Source organism: Lynx canadensis, chromosome D1 (assembly GCF_007474595.2).
Source record: "Lynx canadensis isolate LIC74 chromosome D1, mLynCan4.pri.v2, whole genome shotgun sequence".
In the NCBI taxonomy this organism is placed as follows: Eukaryota; Metazoa; Chordata; class Mammalia; order Carnivora; family Felidae; genus Lynx; species Lynx canadensis.
The window spans coordinates 61,412,001-61,430,261 of record NC_044312.2 but is presented as its reverse complement, the minus strand read 5'-3'; the positions used below and the strand labels follow the sequence as shown (position 1 = coordinate 61,430,261).

Sequence of the window (18,261 nt, the reverse complement as noted above, 5' to 3'; positions counted from 1 at the left end):
CTTATTTTATGTAATTTCCCAAATGCCCTCTCTCCATTAGATCAACATTTTATGAAACCCATCTGCTTCATAGCAGCCTTTTTTTTTTACTACATCCTCAGCATCTACTACCATGCCTACATTAGAGCAGAATTCTAGTGTGCATTCATTGAATGAATCTTCTTTGATTGAATACCTGGCTGACCTATTGTGTGATAGGTAGCCTAGGCTCCTGACTACTCCAGAATAAGTGTTGCCATTGATCTATAAATAATTGAAATTATTTCTTCAATATTAACTAAAATTCACACCAAAAACCAAAAACAAAAAAACAAAACAAAAATCCCCAAACAACAACAAAATACTTTACCTATGAGAATGGGATCATGAGCCAAAGTCATCACTTTTATGTTAAGTAAAACAGTGTAGACTTAGAATAAACATGAATATGAAGATGCTTCTGAGGGTATCAGTCTGTTTTTTCTAACTGGACTCTTTTCCTCTTTAATTTCTTTTCCTTTCTATGTTCACTGGCAAATTTTCATCATTTTTTAAATCAGAATTAATAAATATAGACACCTAAACAGTGAAGTTATTTCCAATTTACCCATCTGATTCCAACTTAAACACTTGTCCAGAAAGAAGAAATAAAAAATTCAAGGTTAAAAGTGACACGATACTTAATAAATAGACATTGAGAGAGGTATTCTAGCCATAGAAGAAATTGCTAACCTATGCTATTAAAGGCTAATTTTGAACATTATCAGGAATACAATAGATCATAAAGAAACTATAATCTTTATATCACATACCCATAATGACTTACCCTACAAAATAGTCCATATAAATATGAGTATTGAACTTCAAAAAAAGAAAAGAGGTATATCACAGTCAAGAGTAGCTAGAAAAATGAATTATAAGAAAATACCATAACAGAATATTTCTCTATTTAAAATAATAGATAAGGAGCAGATGGGATTAGAATATGCAAGATCATCAAATGGGAAAGGGGGCTATAAATATTTTCAAAGAATCAACTGAGTCAATTTGAACCACACTGAGGAAACAGATAAAAGAATGGTAGGACAGTTTTTGATATCATCAGGTCTTCTGGAAGAGTGTTTTTAGGAAGAGATTTCATTTAAAAACTTTAAAAGAATTTTAGCTAGACAGAGTGAAATGAGAATATGTTACCAAAAATTCCAGGAAGAACTCTAGAAGGAACATCATGAGAGTTTCTTCATCTGTTCAGAAAATTTGGTCAAAATCATCCAGATCTCCAGTATTACAGATTTAAAATGCCTTCAGTCTTAGTGTTCAGGAGACATAAATAATCCCATCAATTAAGACCTACAAATATACAGCATCACAATGAAAGTCAGAGATAATGAGTCAATAAAACACCTCTGATAAAGGAGATAAGACTGAACAACAGGATAGTCTTGTGGCAGCAAACATAGTAGATAAGACCACATAATAGTGGGTATATTACATTATCAGGGAAATATATTAAGAATAAATCATTTAAATCAGCCACCTTCCAAGCAGTTCTCCTGAGAACAAAATCTAGTCAATGCTAATTAATACTTTAAATATTAAAAATAGAAGATATAGGGATTCAGGCTTTTAGAAAGAGGGTTAATATTTTTCCCCCATGTAAGTAAATGAATCTTAACAAAAGAATAGTTGATGAGGTTGTTGTTTCAGAATTTGTGAGAAGTAAAAGCTTGGAGGAATCGATCTCTGATCGTCTTAGTTCTTATAGATCATTCACCATGGATGGAGCAAGGAGGTATATGCTAGCCACAAAGATGTGAATATGAGGAGCCATATGGCCACCAAATCTGTGAGTGAGGAAGGAGAAAAAGGCTGGAGCATAGACCACTAAGATCACACACACGTGGGATCCACATGTTTCCAAGGTCTTGAGCTTAGCACCTTTGGATGGAAGATGGAAGACAGTGTAAAGGATGATAACATAGGAACATAGGATTAATATGAAATCTAAACCTCCAGCAAGGAAGGCAGCAGTCAGCCTGCAGATTCTGCAGATCCTTGTCTCTTCACAAGGTAGCCTGATCAGAGCCATAAATTCACAGTAAGTGTGAGAGATGACAGTAGTTCTGCAGTAAGGAAGCCACTGAGGCATGAAGGGTTGAGGACTGAAGAGCAAAACCCCATGGAGGACAATAGCTAGCCCCAAGTTCTTGATGACTCTATGTGTCAGGATAGCAAAATGTCTCAGAGGATCACAGATTGCCATATACTGGTCAAAGGCCATGGCCAAGATAAACCCTGAGGCCATGTTGCATAGTGAATGAATGAGAAACACTTGTGTGAGTGTTCTTCAAAATAGATCTCCCTACCATGGAACCAAAAAATGCTGAGGATTTGGGCACAGTGGTGATGGAGATGAACAAGTCAGCCACAGACAGCATACAGAGGAAGAAGTACATGGGGTCATGCAGGTTGGAATCTGTTCTGACAATAAAGAGAAGAATTACCCAGCAGAGCACTCAGGTAGATAGGCAGAAGGGCCATGAGAGCCAAGTGTGGATGGCCTCCATCCCTAGAAGGCCAAGGAGAAGAAAAGTACTGGGGTGGAAATTGGTATTATTTGACAATGACATGATGAAAACCCCTGGCTCCACTCAGTCATGGGATGGTGCTGAGTCTTTCATACTCATTTGTCCATTCATTCTCTTCTGCCTTTATTTTCATTTATATAAAAGCCTTGGCGATGTTTTATACCCCAAGGATACGGTGATAAGTAGGACTGATCCCTAACTTTAGATATTAGCATTCTAATAGTGGAGAAACCTATGCAAACCAAGGATTAAATTCCCAAGTGAACAATTCAGTGAAAGTTATATGAATAAACAGGAGACTTATTCCACTTGTATGAACCAGAAGATTCATAGTGAAGATGCTTAGTCTTGGTTCTGAAGCATATTGGGCCTTTAAAATTAAGAGAAAACTATGACTACAATAAAGTTCACAGTCAGAAGACATCAGTGCCTCCACTGAGAAGATTAAAGAATCTTCTTTTGCTGGGTGCCTGGGTGGATCAGTCGGTTATGCGTCCCACTCTTGATTTTGGCACAAGTCATGATCTCAGGGTTTGTGAGGGGGAGCCCATGTTGGGCTCTGTGCTTGACAGTGCAGAGCTTGCTTGGGATTCTCTCTCTTGCTCGCTCTCTCTCTGCCCCTCCCCTGCTCACATGCTCTCTCTGTCTCTCAAAATAAATAAATAAACTTAAAAAAAAATAACAATCTTCTTTCGTTTGCATGTGGGTGAATCTGGAGTAGTTGTTTGAAACATAAGCTTTTATGTTTATTTATTTTTGAGAGAGAGAGAGCTCATATGATCAGTAGAAAGGCAGAGAGAGATAGAGGGGAGAGCGTGAAGGACAGAGGATCTGAAGCAGGATCTGGGCTGACAGCAGAGAGCCCGATGTGGGGCTCAAACTCACAAGCATGTGAGATCATGACCTGAACCAGAGTCAGATGCTTAACTGACTGAGCCACCCAGGCACTCCAAGACATAAGCTTTTGTCTATGGCTGCTTCCTCATGTTATCAAGCACAGAAGTGAAGCCATCATGATACACTTTAATTGATTAAAGACACTTTCTATGAATTAAACATAATGTGGCTGCCTAAAACATATCTTTTGTATACACCTCGGCATCATGAGAAGTCTGAAACATTACAAACCAATCTGTTAGCAGAGATTGGGAATTGTAAATCCAGGGAGATAGAAACAAATATTGCTTCTTTATAACAATCCTGCATTTTTTTCCTTTGTGAAAAAAAAAAGTTGTGTGTTAGTGGTTTCTCACTAATTCGAACATATTTTGTTTTCATTTTCATTCGCTTTAAACTATTTTCTAATGTTTCTTTTGATTTCTTTGACCCACAAACTATTTAGACGTATGTTATTACTTTCCAAATATCTAGGGAGGGGGCTTCAAGGGAAATTGCTATTACTTTGGAATTATCATAGCAGAACTCTGACCTTAATTGTCTCACCCCAAATTAGAATTCATTTTTCCAGAACTGCTTCCAAGATATATTTGATGGCAATGAAACTGTAGACTGAAGAGAACAGAAGATTGTTTCCTAAATTTCACCTGATTGTCCACTATGCTACATATAATTAGTATGTATTGATAAATAATATTAATTTCATGTATTCTAGATTCTTTTTCCAAGGAGTGAGAGCTATAAGAGTGACAGCAAAATGTCTTAAGCCAGGGCATATCTGCATCTATCTCCTTAAACTAAGCAAAAATGAGGAAATCAGGAGTTAATGAAATTAGAACCTGAGTTCTGAACCTAATCTCTAATTCCCAATAGCTTCTTTCCCTGACAGCATGGGCAGGCCATCCCCCTCTATGCCCTTGGGAACCTTTGATGTTAGGAAATGTGTCTATAGCTGAGCTCATTTAGAAAGCCATAAGTCATGAGAGAACTGAAGGTCTCCACAGGTGAGGTGACTGCTCATCTTTATCCCCACAGAACCTCTGGTGAGGTAAGGCAATGCACAGTGGAGCTCACTTGTGTACAACTTCAGATGTTAGTCAGAACTCTTTAAAGCTCATTTTTTATGTGTCCTGTGTATTAATTATGAACTTCTTGGACTCCAGTCTTATTCTTTCGTACACACCTTTAAGGTGAAGTTGAGAGAGAATAAAGATACAGAAATAATAGAGTCAGCATCTTATCCTAATAGGACCTTGGGATTATGTATTGTTAAAGATTCTAATTTAATCAGGGATATGAGGGATATGAGGCTATTCTCACTGCAAAGACTCTGTGTGGATGACATTCCTATTTCCCTGTCACCATCAATTGCTTTCGTGGCCAAGAAGACAGATAGCAAGCATAAGAATCAAGAGAGGTTTCTCCCCTTTCCACCTATTTCCCTAGACCTTAATCTTTAAAGTAGTTTTAGATTGTCCTTGCCTAGCAACCATGCCACAGGTTATCTGAAAAAAAATGGAAGGAAAATTTAGAGACTGTTTTCATATGATTTTTCATGTCTTTATTAAGATAGTGTTATATGTGGAAATTAAATAGCTCATATGAGTTTCTTCTTATGATCTCTTGTCTATAAGTTTACTAGTGACTTCGTGTTTCTCTTTGACTACAGCTTTGAATAGGTGGTGAAGGGGACTTGTGTAGTCAACAGCACAAGCACAGAATGTAAACTTCATGAAATAAGGATCATGGCGATGGGGTGCTAATCCAGACTCTCTTAATCTATATACAAAGATTGTTGATTTCTGCGCTCCAAATGACACATCATGGTCTTCTTCAATGGTAGTAGCTACAGACCTTTTCTTCTGAGTGGTTTTCCTGGTCTGGAAGACTCACATCCAGTGATTTCCATTTTGTTTTGTGTCCTCTACCTGATTGCCCTAATGGGTAACATCACCATCTTAGTGGTTATTAAAGTGGAACGGTCACTTCATACACCCATGTACTTTTTTCTCTCCATGCTGGCTGCTAGTGACCTTGGAATCTGTGCTACCACCCTGCCCACCCTGCTCAAGCTTTTCTGGTTTAATGTTCGGGAAATAGACTTTGATGCCTGCCTCATCCAGATGTTCTTTATCCATGTGTTTTCCTTAATGGAGTCAGGCATCCTCCTCACCATGGCTTTTGACCGCTATGTGGCCATCTCCAACCCACTCAGGTACACTACTGTTTTGACTGATTCTACCATTGCCAAGATAGGTGTGGGGCTTCTGCTACGGGCTGTGGCTGTCATCTTCCCAGGACCCTTTCTCATCAAACGACTGAGGTTTTGTAAGGCTAATGTGCTCTCCCACTCATACTGCCTGCACCCAGATATAATCAAGCTCTCTTGTTCTGACCACCGAATAAATAGCATCTATGGCCTCATCATCATTCTCATCACCTTTGGTGTGGACTCTGTACTCATTCTCCTCTCTTATTTGAAGATCCTGATTACTGTGCTAGGCATTGCCTCCCGGGAAGAACAATTTAAGGCCCTTAACACTTGTGTTTCCCACATCTGTGCTGTGCTTCTGGTTTATGTCCCTATGCTGGGTGTATCCATTATCCATCGCTTTGGGAAACATGTTCCATCTATGGTGCACATTATCATGGGTTATATATACCTATTGATTCCTCCTGTTCTCAACCCTGTTGTATACTGTGTTAAAACCCGAGAGATACGTACCCGTATTCTAGGTAATCTACTGAAATTATAGCTGAAGTACTTTAGAGTCACTTATTATTTCTAGAATAATCTTTATGAAATTAATTTCTAACTTGAGAAAATGAAATATATATCACTGAGAAACATTCATATGTTCACAGTTCCCATGTACATATTTTTCTCTCACTCTTCTGGAATTTTTGAAGATGGTATCAATATACTACGACTTTTCATTTCCCTCAAGTAACTCGACATAGATAGATGATAAATAATCGTACAAATAAAGAGTGACTTCTCAATCATCTATATTGTCAGAAAGCTCCAATATCCATGGAAGTCAGTGGATTAGTTGGAAGATGTAAGATGCAAAACATAAGGCATCCAGTAGAGGCCATGCTATCATCTGACTCGATGTAGTCTGCAATTTAACTTCTGATGACACCTCCCACAAATGTCTCTTCCATGATTTTTTACTATCCATCTTTGAAATTATATTTAATTTTGTCAGCTTTAACTTGTGAGAGATCTTTAGATATGACTTTACAAATGTTATTAATCTATTTTACCATGCACAGGCCCAACTTCTTTGATATCTGCAGGCACACAGGTAACATGTAGAAAACTAAACTAAAAATTATAGCACAGACTGAAAACCTGACATGAACTGGTGTTTTGGCATGCCAGGTACTACTCTTTGTCTCATACTTTTTATTTGCTAATGAGTATTCTGCTGATTTGTGAAATTATGTAACTAAGCTTATATAAAAGTAGGCTATTGACTCTCAGTAGCTTTTGGAGAGTGTGTGTGCTGCTGAGAATATTTGATAGAGGACAGTTACTTTTATTTGAACAGCACCAACTTTAAATTGTTTTTGCCTCCAAGGAGTTATTAAAATAATGACAAAAAAGAGAGAAATAACAGTGTTTCCAGTTGGTTGCATTTGCAGCATATCCTGCCAAGAATAAGACGGAAATATTTCATGAGTCAGGACATCAACTTCTTAGAGGCGATAGGGCCTTATATATTCCTCTCTCTCAAGGTTTGCTGATTTCTATGGCTTTCCTATACCTACTGAAGAAAAACAAACAAACAAATTTCTACAAAATTATGTTTACAAAGATTTCCAGACAGGGGCACCTGGGTGGCTCAGTCAGTGAAGCGTTAGACTTCAGCTCAGGTCATGATCTTGTGGTTTGTGAATTTGAGCCCTGCATTGGGCTCTGTGCTGACAGCTCAGAACCTGGAGCCTGTTTCAGATTCTGTGTTTCCCTCTCTCTCTGTCCCTCCCCTGCTCACTCTCTGTCTCTCTCTCTCAAAAATAAATAAAAAACATTAAAAAACCACAAAGATATCTGGACATAAATGGGAATTTCATAGTATTTCTAAATGTATGGTAAAGTAGGACCTTGTAAATTTAACTACTGCCTCACCTGTGCCTGTAAACAACCTATTTCCAGCTGTAGACATTCCATTTAGACACTCTGGAAAGCCAATGAACGTTTCCTACCATTGTTATTTTTAGTTTCTCATTTACCATTTTCATCTTTCATATAATTCCAGAACTCTTTATTTTTTAAACTAAATGCCTTTATCTTACCTGGGAAACAATTGTGTGTGTGTGTGTGTGTGTGTGTGTGTGTGTAGAGTATCTGAATATTTCTTTCATTAAGACACAAAACTTGTATCTTTCACTGAGTAGTCATACTAACAAGAAATATAGCATACGTGTGATCTACAAAATATGTATCAGAAGAATAAAGAAATAAATATATGGTCGTATATTATTTGAGATATAAACCACAAAGTAGACAAAAAAAAAATCAAGGCCATGGTCTAAATAAGGAAAAATTACATAAGTCTTCTGGGCAATAGAGAAAAGCAGTTTATTTTCTTTTGGAGCAACTGGGACATGTGCGCTTAGACATGACTCTGAGATCAATGGCAAAGGTGAGGCTGAGACCTGCATTTGACCTGTAGGAAAATTCTAAATGAAGATCATATTATTGAACTCTACCTTCAATGTTCTTCAGTGGAAAATGTGGCTTAGTATTATATTATCCAGTGTTTTCTGACTGATAATTAATAATTTCTCAAGTCTGGTGGTGAGGTAGTTAATAGGTGTCAATAGAAGAATTTCAGGATAATTTCATATTGGTGAATTAAAATACATGACTTACTATATCCCTTTGAACTACGTACGAGGGTATGTAATTTCAGAGTTCAGGAGTACCTGAAGGCACAAATATAATTAATGTAAAAATAAGAATGCATATGAAGACAAACTGCATTGATTTACATCTCTAACCATTGAGTAGCATCATAATTATGTATCTTCACTAAAGGAATGTCCTTAGCTTATTGGTATTCTCTTACCATTGCAATAAGTTGTCTCACTTCTCTGGATCATCAACATTCAATGAATTCATTTTTGTTTTTCTCTCAGGTAAGCAGATACATGTAGACTCCTTTTAATTAATAATGTGTATATTTCCTTAATCTTATTATATATAATCTCCACCCAAAATCATGGTTAGTAATGACAGTTTTATTTACTCCTCTTCTAATTCAGGTGGTATATACCTAAACATGAACAGTTATTACTTGACCACTGGAAGCTGTTGTCTTGGTATTAGTTTATATATAGTATCAGGAATGATCAAATGATAGAACAGTATTGGAGTTGCCCATGAATTTTAACTGAAAGTTAGGCAAGCCAATAGCAGTCAACATCATCTCTTTCTCTTATTCTCTCCGTAAATTGCATAAAGAACATGGGAATCTGTGCTAAACCGTTCGGGGAATAAACAGCTGATTGCAGTGCCAACCTTGAGGCAGGGGAACTTGACATAAGTGAAATCAACTTGTAGAAGTGGAAGTATCAGGGCACCTGGGTGGCTCAGTTGGTTAAGCCTCTGACTTAAACTCAGGTCAGGATCTCATGGTTCACAGGTTCAAGCCCTGCATAGGACTCTGTGCTGATAGCTCAGAGCCTGGAGCCTGCTTTGGATTCTCTGTCTCCCTTTCTCTCTGCCCCTCCCCCACTCATTCTCTCTCTCTCTCTCTCTCTCTCTCTCTCTCTCTCTCTCTCTCTTTCAAAAATAAACATTAAAAAAAGACTTCTACAAATATTGGGAATTATAAGGCATTTTAAAAGTATCATTTCCTCCTTCATTTTGTAATTTATTTTTTTGCCTTTAAACAAGTGTAGACCATGAACCAAGACAATTCAGTTACATTTGCAAGGTTTTTTTTGTACCACCCTATGCACAGCTATGTGCTAGATAATTTTAGAATTATAAGGAAAGATGGTTTTGTATACTGAAAAGAGTTACAGATAAAATTGAGACCTAAATCTGTAACTGTCTCCTACTACCACAAATTTATAAGTAGCTACACCTCAATGAGTTATATTGTTACATGAATGAAATTCCTCATAGCCAAATTCATCAGGGATACATTTATTTTTACATTTGAATAAGTAGTGTAGCCCTAAATTATTATTAAGATACATTTGATCCAATGGATTATAGTCACTGGTTTCATATGACAATATCAAGAGGCTTTCAAAAATTACTGAGTCTCAGTAATTATTCTAAAAAATATTTCTTAAAATTAAGTAAAAGAAAAATATGCAGATGGCAATTTTCTATTCCTGAGGGAAACAAATCTCCTCAGAAAAGGCGGAACATGTGTACAGACTTTTAAAAGATGATGCTGACGTACCATGAAACTTGATAATTTCCGTTTTGAGCCTTAATATTCTCTTAAATCAAGAAAAAATTTTCCAATCTTTAAAAGAGAGAATAAGTGGACATGCAGATATAGAAACACATTGATATAACAATAAAAGTAATATTAAATATCCTGGAAATATAAATATCAGGAAGCAAAGAAATATGGGTTTAATATATTTAAGGCAAACTTAATGGATAAATGACCTTGAAAGGGTTGGGATCAGAAATGGGAGGGAGCAGATGGAAATGATTTCTAAAACACTCAATACCAACATGTTCATATTTAAAGGGAATTTATGAAGCACTTGTTAAGTCAATCTGTATGGTCTCAGTGGACATCAACTCTCTCCTTTTGGCCATTCTGAGGATACTCTGTTAGCTCTATTTCTGCCTTTCAGTATTTCACTGGTAGTTCTGATGCCAACATACCTAGAGCAAACAATCAGTATGTATTTACATCATTTAGACTGATGTCATCATTGTTTTAAGGATATACCTACATCATAGTAGAACTGATTTTTGTGTGGAGAAGTAGGTAGAGGACTCCTTGACGGATCTGTTTGGTCTTCACACTATAGATGATTGGATTGAGCACAGGTGGAACCAATAAGTAGATGTGAGCCATGAAGATATGGATCAGTGGGGAGGAGTGTTTGGCAAAACGGTGGACAATAGATAACCCAATCATAGGCACATATAGGATGAGTACAGCACAGATGTGAGACGCACACGTGTTGAGAGCCTTAAGCCGCCCTTCACGTGATGCAATTTTTAATATAGAGTGAAGGATGTACACATAAGACACAAAAATACCCAGAGAGTCCATTCCCCACAGCACACTGATTAGAACCAACCCATATATAACATTAAACTTGGTGTCAGCACAGGCAAGGCGGATCATGTCCTGGTGCAGACAATATGAATGAGAAAGGATGTGAGAGTGGCAGAAAGGAAAGAAGGCCAGCCGAGCCAGAAGTGGAATCATGGCACAGGCACTCCTAAGCAGGGCTGCAATTCCAATTTTCATGATAAGTCTTGGGGTGAGAATGGTAGCATATCGTAGAGGGTGGCAGATAGCCACGTAGCGGTCAAAGGCCATGGCCAAGAGCACAGATGATTCCGTGAAGGAGAAAGTGTGAATGAAAAACATTTGGACCACACAGGTACTGAACTGGATTTCCCTGGAAATGGACCACAACACCCTGAACAGTGATATCATGGTGGGCATGGACATGCCCATGTCGGTGAGGGAAAGCATGGCCAGAAAGTAGTACATGGGCTGATGGAGCCTGGGGTCTGTCCGAATAATATGCAGGATGGTGCAGTTACCCATGATTCCAACAAGGTACAGGAGACAGAATGGAATGGATATCCAGTGGTGGAATTCCTCATAGCCAGGGATACCTGAGAGATAGAATGTGGAGGACAGGGTATTACTGGAGTTAAAGGTTGCCATAGAGCTCGCTGTTAAACCACAATCCGTTTTCAGGATCGTTCCAGTGAGGAAGGCAATGATAAGATCAGCATCTGAGTCAGGAAAAGAAAACAAAACAAAACAATGAAACTTCAGTACTTTCCTATAAGCACTCTTGAATTCGTCCCCAAATTTGTGCTTTTTCTTTCTACATTTCACTCCTGAGTATTGTTTGTTAGGTAAAATATCTTCTTTATAACCACAAGGAGATTCCCTCCTGACTCTCAGATGCAGACTCCTTGACATTCTCTCAAAATATGGACAATCTTCTCCTAAAGACACAACCCAGACCAGTCCACACACAATCTGATCCAGATTACATTCTTCATTTTATAATTTTCCTCTAGAATTTTCTTGCCAGGCACTACCGATATTTTTTTTGTAGAAGTGTTTATTTCTCTTTCTTTCTTTCCTTTCTTTTCTTTCTTTCTTTCTTTCTTTCTTTCTTTCTTTCTTTCTTTCTTTCTTTCTTAGAGAGAGACAGGGAAGGGAGGAGCACAGAGAGACAGGGAGAGACAGAATCCAAAGCAAGCTCCTTGCTGTCAGTCCAGAACCCAACATGGGGCTTGATCCCAAGCACCCGAAGATCATGACCTCAGCCTAAATCAAGATTTGGATGTTTAACTGACTGAGCCACTCAGGCATCCCAGGGCTACTGATCTTAACATTAGTTCTATTTTTTAATGATTCCTGCTGTGATTTACACACAATGTCTTTTTCTGCCTAAGCTTCCCAGCTTTTTCAATGATACTAGAACACCATATGTAGTTTCTTTACAGAATTCAGGCAAGTATGGGTCAGCAGCAACTATTACTATAAGCAGGTCTTACTAACATATCCACAGTTAAACCACATATAATTGAGGCCACATGTCTGGTCTGGGATTAGCAATCCCAGGAACTAAACATGGCTTAAAATAGACTTAATTAAAAAAATTTTGAATTTTAAAATTATAATAATGAACTATGTAACTTTTAAACGTAATTTTCTTACTGTAATAAAATATATAATTTAAGCAAAGTATAGCTGCCTCTGACTCTGATTATAAAGATTCACAACCTTCTTTCTATTATGATTCAGATCTGATCAGTCATTTAGAGAGTGGTACCTTGTACAAAAAAAAAAAAAAAAAGAAAGAAAGAAAAGAAAATAGAAAATAGATAGGGTTTGTGGAAAGATAAAGTGGAAACTCATGCTTCAAGGCAAAAACAACACAAATAACCAAAAAACTATAGTGCTCAGAAAAAGCTTCTGACCTTGATCCTAAATCTTTCCTACTAAGAACAAATGAGAAAATATATTTCCCCCAGCAGATTCCAGTATTTATGTGCTCAGGAAAAACATCTCTGAAGTAAGAAAGAGGAGCCACCTCTCAAAATCCCCATCAAGTGCCCATCAAGTGCCAAGAATCCCTGCTCACCAAAATGCTGTTTTGAGAATTTACAATCCATGAGACAGATTGCTTCCCCTTGTCAATGAATAAACTGGTATCTTCCTGTCTTGTAAAGTCTACTGTGGCCCTTTGGGAACTTCAAATCCCCTTCAATCTTCTCTAGTTCCATGCAGATAAACCCTGATTGTAGCCGATATTTGGCTGGAGTGATAAATAATGATAATTTTCTAGGAAACAGAAGACCCATAATGTAGAAATCAAACAAGCAAGTTCCAGAGAAAAATTCAGCCTTTCTGACTAACTCATATAACAATTAAATAGTGTCCACGTATTGAATGACCTGGTGATTAAGGTCCTGCTATTTTCCTCAATCTGCCTGGCTTATTACCACCACCAATCCCTGCTTCTCTTGACTGGGGCTTGTCTGTATAAATGACATTGTCTGGCTCTAATGCTTGCTCGATTTTCAAGTTGAGCAAATGACTTATTTCCTTCTGTACCAAAGTAGCCTCATCTGTAAACTGAAGATAAAATCATTGACAGGATGGACTAAGATTAAAGGAGATATAGTAATCAGAATACTTAGCATAGATTCTTTATATATGGTGACCATAAAATAATGGTAATTTGATGAAGACAATATATGACAACAACAGTATTTCTTTGAAAAGTCACAGGAGGTAGGAAGCTATGAGGACATTCTGAAGTATCCTTCCAGAAAGGAAACACCCCAGAGTGGGCACCTCACAGAAGTGACCTAACCTGGTAACCTGAGGGGTGGGAATGATGCCAGTTTCATCTCCATCTCATCCAGTTGAAAATTCAGTGGAGCCATAATATAAATTACTTCATAACCTTTTTCTCCACCCCCAAAGTCTTTGGGTAATCATGATGGCCTTACTTCTATACTTTTCATTCTACTCAGTGTCAGCTGTGGAGAAAAAAAAAAAAAAAGTCAGAGCCCAGGATGAAATGGGAAGTCTCTCCAAGAACAGGAATGAGGTCTTTGGGACTACAGGGAGCCTGGAATCTGAGCAGCCATGTTACTGCTCTCAAGTTGCCACAACATATAATCACTACATTCCATATATTCACTAGTGTTTGCTCTGCGTGTTTTTCCACAGCTCCTTATATGCTGGCCTTGGTTCAATTTTTGTCCAATTCCTCTTGTTTCTGATCCTATATTTCAAATTTATTCACATGGTCTTGTGATGTTTTCTACCATTTCCTAGAGGAGGAGGATTGAGTTTAAGGATTGAATTTAAGATGTAAAACATCAGAAGAAGTGTAATTTGGTTTTAGACCTCTGAGTCATATTAATGTCACCTTAAAAATCACTGATACTTGGGATTGGAAGGGACCTTCTTGAAGGTTATCTAGTACATCCTAATAGAATTCTGGAATCCCTATTCTGTCATATCAGAAAAAAAAATAATCCTTCTGTTATAAGCATCACATCCCACCCATGGACACAAAGACCACCTACCATAAAGATCTAGGGCATCCTGGGCATGTCCAGCCTGAAAAGCCTGAGTCTGGCTTGAATTCTATAGGAATGAGCATGAACAATGAAGGTATTTTAGTGAAAATTATATCCTCTGATGAACTGAGACTGTCTCTCTTCTCCAACAGTGTTCTGGTCCTCCTTCCCACACTCTGGGTGTCCACCTTCCTCTCTTTCGTCTCTCAAGTGCCCCCCTGTAATTTCCTCTTACCTTCCACTTTTATTTCCCCCAGGACTCACTCATGTACTTGGGAGAATAGTTCCACTTGTCATCAGAGACCATTCTAATTCTCAGAGGAAGAAGGATCAGTTCATAAGTCTCCTCCAGTCCTTTGAGATAGGAGGCCCCAGGATAAATGCAGGGCAGTGTGTGTAACCCTGTCAGTGCCACCACTTCAGTCTGTGTTTCTCTGGCTACAGCAGGATTGAGAGTTTGGGAATACAAGGGCAAGAGGGCTATTGAGAGTCTCAAATACTATTGCATCTATATCTAGAAAAAATGAGGTAGCACAACATGAGATGAGATACTAGTTTGTACCCGAGATATGATGGGGCAGTAAGGATTTGTGGATATGGTGCAGCCAGTGAGAGGGACTTCTTAAGGACTTAAACTGAGGAGGGACAGTCTATACCCTAAGAGCTGGAAGTGATCTACTTCAGTTCTATTATTATACACTGGATAAAAATGAGATTCAGTTATGATCTGCTTCCCTCAAAATCATACAACAGTGGATATGGGAAATCTCTGTTCCTTCCATTCAATTTTGCTATGAACCTAAAACTGCTATAAAATATAAAATCTATTTTCAAAACCTCATGATGTGCCATAAAACCAATGTAATCACTCAGATCTGATTGACCAGTGTGGTACTTTGTTCACTGTGCCCTAGAGCTCTTCCTGATGAAACAGATTAATATGTTTGATAGGATTAAAAATAGAGGCTTTACTCAACCTTTAAAACTCTATTTTTGGTAACAATATTGTTTTCTACATGTCTATTGGTGATTAAGCAGTACAGCAGCCTGGCATGTGCACTAACGAATGATTAGAAATCTCTAACTGGGGTGGGAGTTCCAATTGTAATGTCAGCCCTGTTTAGTATAGGAACTACGTTTGAAAATGTGGTCTACAGTTAATTTTTCCAACTCCGGTTTTGATCTTGGCAATATTGGTCTAATTATAACTCCTAACAACTTTATCATAGGTTCACTCAACTCAGATTTGTCTATTGCACATTTGTCATGACTCACTAATCTCTAGACATTGCTGTATTTAATACTTTCAGTTGAGAACTGTTTTTTTCAGGAACTGATGACCTCAATATAAATAATAGTTTTCCTAAAGAAAATGTACTCAATTACTAAAGAAATTCACCATCCACTGATAGTCTATGGAAATGAGACTCTTTATACTTTAACAGTAGAAAAATCCTCACAGTTCCATCTTCGAACATCTTCTTATGGAATTACCAAACAAATGATCTGAGCTTACTGCCTTCACTGATACTCAATGCCTCATTCTTCTCCTTTTACTTTAATTTCTTTTTACTAAAATTTTTATGTTTATTTATTTTCAGAGAGAGACAGCATGAGTGGGGGAGGGGCAGTGAGAAAGGGAGAGGGAAAGACTCCCAAGCAGGCTCTGCACTGTCAGAACAGAGCCCAATATGGGGCTTGAACCCACAAAGCCATGAGATCATGACCTGAGCCAAAACCAGGAGTCAGATGCTTAACCTACTGAGCCACCCAGGCGCCCTACTTTAATTCCCTTAATATTAATTTAAATCACACTTCATGGATTTTCCTATAAAGCAAATAAGTAATAACATACATTTTAAAACTTCTAATGATTTACATAAGCCAAAATGAGGGAACTTTAGCCTATGGAGAAACTACAATGCATATAAATGTTTAGGTAGGAGTTATTTCTGTCATAAGACACAGCACCATATATTATTTCTGAGTTACTCTGCCTCAGCAAGGGCTACACCTGAACAAATACATAGAACAAATACATAGAAGGTATCTTTAGGGACAGACAAGTGCAAGAGTATTTTGTTTTGTTATTGTAAGGCCCTGAGGTGATCTCTGTGAATATCTCCTTATTTATCAATAGAGAAGCTTTGCTAAATTTTACTAACACATTTCCACATATATTTACATTCATGTATATGTATCTATATGGAATTTTCAATATGACCTTTGGGTGGATGCTAAATGAGGGAAAATATCTGAGTACCAATATCCAGAATTAAATGTATGAAAATCCAAAAATCTTCCATTTGGAAGATCGTGATACCACCTGAAAGCTGAAGAATGTGCATGAGTTTTAGGATTGGGGTACTTAGTAAGAAATAGTGTAGTTGTAAGACAATAAATAGAGTGAGACATGATGTGAGAGAAGGTTTTTGCTACAGAATAGATTTCCTCCACCTTCTTTTCTTTTTCTTTCTCTTTCTTTCTTTCTTTCTTTCTTTCTTTCTTTCAAGATTTTAGTCTTAATAGTTCAGGGGCATGCCAAGTTACAGGGTCGGGCTTTGAGATTGAAAAGCCAGAATTTTTGATGATGTGCTACTTGCTGTGGAATGAACAGAAGGAGGTTCGTTGGCACCAACATGAAGGTCATTCCGTGTGACAACAAGGTGAGCCCGATGCCAGTGTGCCGGGAAACCGACAGCTCCTTGCGTTACTCCAGACTCTCCACTTAGGACACAATTTGTACTCACTCTGGACCTCAGCAGGCAAGACCTGCAACAATGTGGTTACAACCTGTATGGTGAGCTTCCTTCACTTCCTTCTACATATCCAGTTAGTCAAACAACTTTATGGCTTTCTCTCCATTCAGCTCCCTCTCTAAGCAGTCAGATTCATCCAAACTTCCCCTCAAGACCTTTCCTCCACTCCGCACACTTCTGGATTGGCCCCCCCCTCCCCCCACCCCATGCTGTGATTGGCTGACTATACTTGTCTCATTTCCTAAGATTTTAGAACAACATTGGGGCACCTGGATGGCTCAGTTTGTTGAGCATCTGACTTTGGCTCAGGTCATGACCTCCCGGTTCATGAGTTCGAGCCCCGTTAGGGCTCTGCGTTGACAGCTCAGAGCCTGAAGCCTAGTTCGGATTCTGTGTCTACCTCTCTCTCTGCTCCTCCCCTGCTCATGCTCTGTCTCTGTCCCTCTCTCAAAAAATAAATAAAGATTTTTTTATGTATATAAAAAGATCATAGAACAACATTTTGAAAGTCATACTGGTCCCACTGGTCCCATAATAAACAGCCTCGCCGCCGCCCCCCTCCCACATGCGTTCTTTTTTTTTTTAATTTTTATTTATTATTTAAAAACATTTTTTTCAGATGCTGAACAGTATTTTATTTATGCTGCCAAAAATGCTAGACCTTACAAATCAGTCCTCATTTTTGTCTTCAAATTAAAAAAAAGGTAAGAAGATAACCAATTTTTAATAGTATGTTATATATTACCATGTTAATACACTCTATTCAGTACTCAAAGTACTGAAGAATATGGATTTATTTATTTATTTATTTATTTATTTATTTATTTATTTCTGATATAATTTATTGTCAAATTGGCTAACATACAGTGTGTAAAGTGTGCTCTTGGTTTTTGGGGTAGATTCCCATGGTTCATTGCTTACATACAACATCCAGTGCTTATCCCACAAGTTCCCTCCTCAATACCCATCACCCATTTTCCCTTCTCCCCCACTGCCCCATCAACCGTCAGATTATTCTCTGTACTTAAGAGTCTTTTATGGTTTGCCTCCCTCCCTCTCTCTTTGTAACTATTTTTTCCCCTTCCCTTCCCCCATGGTCTGTCTTGTGTTAAGTTTCTCAAGTTCCATATGAGTGAAAACATACCATATCTGTCTTTCTCTGACTGACTTATTTCACTCAGCATAATACTTTCCAGTTCCATCCACATTGCTGTAAATGGCATGATTTCATTCTTTCTCATTGCCAAGTAGT

General features: G+C 37.9%; 2 protein-coding genes across 2 annotated transcripts; one reads left to right on the top strand and one right to left on the bottom strand.

The window, feature by feature from the left end:
• The first annotated feature begins 112 nt into the window (after positions 1–112).
• LOC115525553 (olfactory receptor 51G2-like) lies at positions 113–6,220 on the top strand. Its single transcript, XM_030332788.1, has 2 exons — positions 113–152; positions 5,319–6,220. Exons 1-2 carry the CDS (start codon positions 113–115, stop codon positions 6,218–6,220), a joined length of 942 nt encoding a protein of 313 aa, XP_030188648.1.
• A 4,179-nt stretch (positions 6,221–10,399) lies between these two features.
• On the bottom strand, positions 10,400–11,359 carry LOC115526075 (olfactory receptor 51L1-like). The gene has a single exon (XM_030333542.1). It carries the CDS (start codon positions 11,357–11,359, stop codon positions 10,400–10,402), a length of 960 nt encoding a protein of 319 aa, XP_030189402.1.
• Positions 11,360–18,261: the final 6,902 nt, after the last annotated feature.

Excerpts from the sequence above, each read along its gene's own strand:
- LOC115525553 (XM_030332788.1), top strand. The coding sequence starts at position 113 with ATGCCTACATTAGAGCAGAATTCTAGTGTGCATTCATTGA. Across the intron at positions 153-5,318 it reads TTCTAGTGTGCATTCATTGA|CTTTTCTTCTGAGTGGTTTT; the intron begins ATGAATCTTCTT and ends GTAGCTACAGAC.
- LOC115526075 (XM_030333542.1), bottom strand. The coding sequence starts at position 11,359 with ATGGCAACCTTTAACTCCAGTAATACCCTGTCCTCCACATTCTATCTC.